This window comes from Phalacrocorax aristotelis, chromosome 9 (assembly GCF_949628215.1).
Source record: "Phalacrocorax aristotelis chromosome 9, bGulAri2.1, whole genome shotgun sequence".
NCBI lineage: Eukaryota > Metazoa > Chordata > Aves > Suliformes > Phalacrocoracidae > Phalacrocorax > Phalacrocorax aristotelis.
In genome coordinates, this window is record NC_134284.1 from 22,356,884 (window position 1) to 22,362,883 (window position 6,000).

General features: G+C 40.7%; 1 protein-coding gene across 1 annotated transcript in view; it reads left to right on the plus strand.

The window, feature by feature from the left end:
- C9H14orf132 (chromosome 9 C14orf132 homolog) overlaps positions 1 to 5,707 on the plus strand; it is a 43,661-nt gene extending 37,954 nt beyond the window's left edge. Inside the window, exon 4 of the mRNA XM_075104427.1 lies at positions 3,021 to 5,707. Coding sequence (XP_074960528.1) covers positions 3,021 to 3,245 — 225 coding nt within the window. The 3' untranslated portion in view covers positions 3,246 to 5,707. The remainder of the gene's footprint in view (positions 1 to 3,020) is intronic.
- Positions 5,708 to 6,000: the final 293 nt, after the last annotated feature.

The window sequence follows — 6,000 nt, forward strand, 5'->3', positions numbered from 1 at the left end:
TGCTCCCTGACTCTGTGACAGCACCAGGTGGACTAACAGGGTGAAAGCTTGTCACTTCAAACAACTTATTGAGGGTACAGAATGCGTGGCCCAAAACCCAGATAGCACTCACCAGAACAGTGCTCACGACCTCCCACCGTCTTGGATGCATGTACATGTACATGCACCTCTATATTTTGGATGGTGGTTCCAGCTGAACAATTTGCAGATTTGACCATCCTAAATGCTGATACCCTTAAATGGTTTGCTAAGGAGGCAAGCACCTGAGACTGAGCATTTTGCTGCCTGTATGGTAAGTGCATGCCTGTCATTTGCTGTGAGGATCTTTAACTAGTGTCTCCATAGCTGTTAAAGGCAGCATCATTGTATACACTTTTTGTGTTTGAAGTTGGAATTGCCTTTTATGGGAATCTCTATATAAAAAGAAACCCTGATTAAACTGAGCAATGTTTTAGTTATGAAATTGCAAGACATAAAAAAGGCCAGTGGAACTGGATTCAAAACATCAAGCTGGGCTTGTTGTGAAATGGAAGCTTTTGCTCTCTCTAAAGCTCGCTATGTGTTGAAACTGGCAGCAGAAGTCTGACGCAGTGGGAATGTATCAAACTTGACTTGCAATCTCCTGTTTGGGTTCTTGCAAACTGCTTTTGTCTAATCATATTTGATCTCAAAGATAATTGTATTTAATGTGGATTAGGTAGTATGACATATCCATTGTGGTCTTTTATCATTCTCTGTTCCATTTTGAATGTGACATGGTATTTTCTAGTACAGATGTAATTTGTTCAGCAGTCAACTTTGAAAGAGAGTCTGTCTTTATAGCTTTGTAAAATGTTATGGATAGCAAGCAAAAATAGCTAGTTTATTCTCAAGCTTCTCAAATTCTCCTCTCTAATTTGTAGATTTCAGCCACCACTGTGGAGAGAAGTGCCTTATCCTCAAATCCTGTCCAGTTTAGCAGCCTCCATAGCACAGCTGCACACAGACAGAAGGGGTGTCGTTTGGTACCAAGGGGAGAGGTTACTTGGGGGGTCAAAATGTGATGTGGGAGTTGAAGGACAAGGTGTTGAAAGAGACTGATTTACCAGTCTGGTGTGTATTAGCCGTGGTAATTTAATGCTGATGGTATAGCAACATTCTGTTATGTGGCTGAGTGAAAGCAAGGTTGGTTCCTCTGTTATTCGTAGGCTGTGGCATCTTCAACAGTACTGTGCTGCTTCTAGTTGTAATAGTACTACTACTAGTATAACAGCAGGAAGGATCTTTATTTTGTTGTTACTGAGCCAGAGGGTTTCATCTGTAGAAGAAAGCCTGGCTGAGAAAGGCAAAGAATAATAATGGAAAAAACACAAAAGCATTTACAAGTGGGGCATAAAACAGGAGATTGTAACTGGGTCCAAAGGTTGGAAGATGGTAGCAGCATGGAAGCCACTGTGGGGAAGGAAAGGTTGGTTGGTGTTGCAGTAAGAGTGTTTCTTAAGGAGAACATTCCCAGGCGTTTTTCAGCCTCCCTTGAAGCACTGGAGTTCTACAAGATTTTAAAGGAGAGTGTAGGTAGGATGCACTGATGTCTAGGTTTTACTCATTGCTCAAGATCAAACCAGTCATCAATGCCATGATGGAACTTTTCCCTTCTGGTCAGGCTGGCAGAGAGATTTGGACATATGGCTCTGGGTTTGGGGTTTTTTTGTTGTTTGTTTTGTTTTGTTTTGTTTTGCAATAGTGCCATGGGTTTGGTCTATCTACCTACTACAATGGTCCGGGAGTTTTAGTTACTGAGTACTGCAGAGACTTGGGGCTTTGCAATATCCACACTGCTCATGCTCTTTCTGCAGTACATAAGAGTTGTGGTTTCTGAGGTTGCCAAGCAGCTCTTTGGCTTTTTACAGGATATTCAGAAGTGTGTGCCCTGAGCATATACAGAAAAGTGAAGTAGATATTCTGCAGCTTTTTCTGAAACAATGTCCTCTACTTGCATGAGACCATGGAGCCTGCACTCAGTGAGCCAGGGAAGAATCCTCCACACCAGTGTTCCCAAACATACAAAGAACATGGATGGAAGAAAAACCTTTTGTGTGAACTTTATTTTAGTAGTAGATGGTCTTAGTAGAGCATTAGGTATCCTGCTCTTGCCTGAATGAAGAATCTGTACATTTGCGGAGGGATGTGTTCCGTACCTCTATGTAGAGGGTAAAATAGTTGTTGAATCATGAAGAACATGTGTTGTGTTCTAGGATGAACTTGGGGAGACAACTAAAACCTGTATAAGGACAATGTTAAATAATTCTTTTTTGCTTTAACTTTATCACAGAGCACTGAAGAAACTTTATCCTTCCCAGTAGAAGTCTGGGGTGGGACAAGCGTTGCAATTTGCCACTTTATTGCTATGGAGCCTTTCAAAATCCAATTTGAAGTTTTTCCACTTATAGATTTATAAATCCTGCATCGTTGCAATGGTGTGTTTTGCAAGTGAAATCAGAGCACTGAGTACGCTCCACCTGTTTTACAGTAACAACTTTTGCAATTCATATGTTTTTGCAGGATCTCTAGATAAATCAAGGGTTCACTTCTGAGCCATACATAAAGGCAGAACAAATTCCCTGCACCTCATCCTCGCTGTGCTTGCTCGATGCCTTTGTGTAGTATGATTCTGTTGTTGGTAGTCACAAAACAATCATGTTCTTGTAAGCTTACATTTTGGTATGTGAGTGCTTTGTGGATAGCTGTATCTCTTCTTTCTAAATGCATATAATTACTTTGGTTGACTTGGAGCCTGAATGCCAGCTATTACGTATATTCATGGAATATATGTAGGTTTCCTGCAATAATATTGATTCTAACAGAAATGGAAGAATAGTGTAAAGTGTGTGTCTGTGGTATTCCTGACAGGTTAGCACCACATACATGACATCTCAGTAATTTTGCAGGTTTGCTAATGGTTACCCTTTTGCAATGATTTTGAGACAAAGCAAATACCGACATTGGCCTTCAGTCTAATTTTGCCATATCTTTCTTCACAGCTTCCTGTTATGGGAGGAGCCTTTATGGACTCACCCAACGAGGACTTTAGCACAGAGTACTCCTTGTTTAACTCATCAGCCAACGTTCATGCAGCTTCTTCCACACAGAATCCACCAGAAGAGACATCCCGTTCTTCAAATGATGCTATATTGTTATGGATTGCTATAATAGCAACAATTGGAAATATTGTGGTTGTGGGAGTGGTGTATGCCTTCACCTTCTAGGGTGACCATCACTCTAAACACTGGAAGAGAGAATAACTGCAACAGTATTTGTCATGTGTATGTATGTATGTGTGTATAATACATGTATATCTATATAAATACATATAGGTAGGGACTTTGTTAAGTGCTGCCACAATCATGGAAAAGTTAATCATCTTGAATCCTGATGGCAGAAAAGTTTGGATGCAATTGCAAATTGTATGGGGGTGAGAGCTTTAACTAAGAACAGAGCCAATACTAGTTTTGTACAGGAATGTAATAAAAGAGAGACCAGTGTGGGTACAGCAAATACAAAAAGAAAGGGAGATTTGTATAGAAAGTACTCATTTTCTACTGTTTAGATTTTTCTAGCGGCTCTTCTGGGTTTTGTCAGCTTTTTTGTGCATTTTTTTACTGTGGTAGAATGTTGTATGAAATTGTTCTGTGTCATATTTGCTGGACATCATAGTTTTCCGGATGGAGTAAATGGTTTGCATTGGCTCAGTTCTGATGAAGTACAAGGTCATCGTGTGTGAGTTTCTAGCACGTGCATACAGTACTAGGCTGTGTTCAAAATTGTGAGTCGTAAACCTATGACAGGCAGTTGCATGCTGACACTTGCCTTCCAGTATCAATTACTTGATCTGATAATCTATGAATTGATGCTAAACCTGTCTGCTGTTTGCAGGAGGAAGCACAGCTATTGCAAAGTGTGGCTGGTCTGCACTCCAGAGGAGAACGTGTTAAACAGAGCAGTAGCACAAGCCCCCATTTCTCTCTAGGGGTACTGGACTGCAGTGCTTTGTAGATGTGTCCCTTCCAGGAAACAAAGGCCAGATACCATGCTTTTCAGCTCGTTTGACTGTAATCAAGATCTCCCACAGCAACTGTGTGCTTTCATAAGATTATTGGCATGTCAAAACAATGTGGGGAAATTGAGAATTAACAGCGAGTAACGTCTATGAGAAAAACAGAATGGAAAGAAAGATTGGACCTTTTTGTGCTCGCAAGGGAGTGAGTACAAGAGTCAGGTATGTCTGGGGTAGAAACAGCACCAAAAAAAGAGGTAGTAAGTGACAGGTATGCAAGTGCTTATATTTCAGTATTAATATGTCTCTGGGTTCTGATGAGGCTTCTGGAAGTGATTTTTATATAGCCTGCTTTAGGTAATAACTCCAATTATCATTCAGATTTGTTCTGTTGGGGGACAGCATTTTCACTGCATTGTTCCCACGAGCAGTTCCTTTTTAAGAGCTGTACCTTTTCAAAGCAAGCCGTAGCCTTCCTTGTTTCAGAGACTCTAAAAGCTTGAGGGAAGAAAAAAAAAAATCACCTCTGCTGGAAATCTCCCTTCCCCCTTAAAAAATAAACAGAAATATATAAAATGTCTGCACTTTGAGAGTAGCAGACAAATTCTTTCTCTAGGTCTGCATGTACTGTATAGGTTTTCTGTCTCATACAGCTACTACTCTAATTCCAGAAAGCCTTGTCTGCAGGCACAGAGACTATTTTTGATACTTGCCTGCCACTGAGCTTGAGGCTGGACTGAGAGCTGCCAAATGCATAGAGGGGTTTAGATTTTCTTCTTTTCTCCATAAACCCATTTTCCTGCAGGGCTGGTGGACAGTTACTTGAATCAAAGCAGCATGCCCCAAATCAGTATTTACCACCACTCAGTAGTCACTGTATATTTTTTTTCCCTTGCTAGGAACTGGCCTTTAAAGCTGGGAAAGATGCAGACAGAGATAGAATGGGTGAGAAAAGAAACAGTTATTTTGAGGATGAGGAAAACAATAACTCACTTGAGGAACAGTGCTTCTGTGTGTGCAGCTATTTCCCTGTTTGGAGGTAGGATTTTGTGAAGATGGTTGAGGACAGACAAGTTCTGTGCTTGGAAAAAGTTTGAGAAGCCCAGTTCTGGAAGATCAGCGGGACAGAAAGCAAATTCTGTCTAACAAAAGAGCTGTCTTAAGAATGATGTAAAAATGATGATTTTTTTTCACTGTCCTAATATAGTGATTTGCTCCTTCATAGGCACAGGATACCAAAAAAATGGGGGAGCTGCATAAATTGTGTACCTCTCCTGTTCTTACACTCCTTATTCTCGCTGAGCAGAAAGCAAGCTGTTAAGTGAGGTTGGAAGGCTGCAGAGACGTTTCCAATATGGAATTGAGCAGGACAAGGTCTGGTGTTCAAACGTGTAGGTCCTATGGAGATACTGCTTAATGTACTGTCCCAACCATTTTCGGATATTCTGCTGCGTCTGGAATTGTATCAATAACTCATGGACTTTTCTTCAGCATTTCTGTAGGATCTCTAGTTATCCCAGATCTTGCAAGCATTGTTTTTGCATGAAGGGCAAAACATTTCCACCATGATTAAAACCAGTTTGGCAGTATGGTACTTGCCCAATGGGATTATTCTACTGTTTATATGAATTTGCCAGCAGAGTGCTTTGTTTAAATGGCCTAGAATATTAATCTAATTGCAATTAGCCATGTCTGTGTTTCGCTGCCAAAGCACTGGACTAAATTCTTCACCCATGAAGAGCTTTAAAGAGGGAACAGCAAAGAGCTACCACTCTGCTAATGAAACTGAGTGACACTTTTGTGTTGCTATTCCCAAAGAAAGCGCCCTACTTTCATGTGAAATTGATAGTAATAGCAGGAGTCTTGGAAAACAATGAGTTCTGCCTTCCTCATCCAGCTTATTGTCATGAATATTTTCATCGTTAGAGGCTGAGTTGTCAAGAAGGGCCAGATACAACTCTAATTAA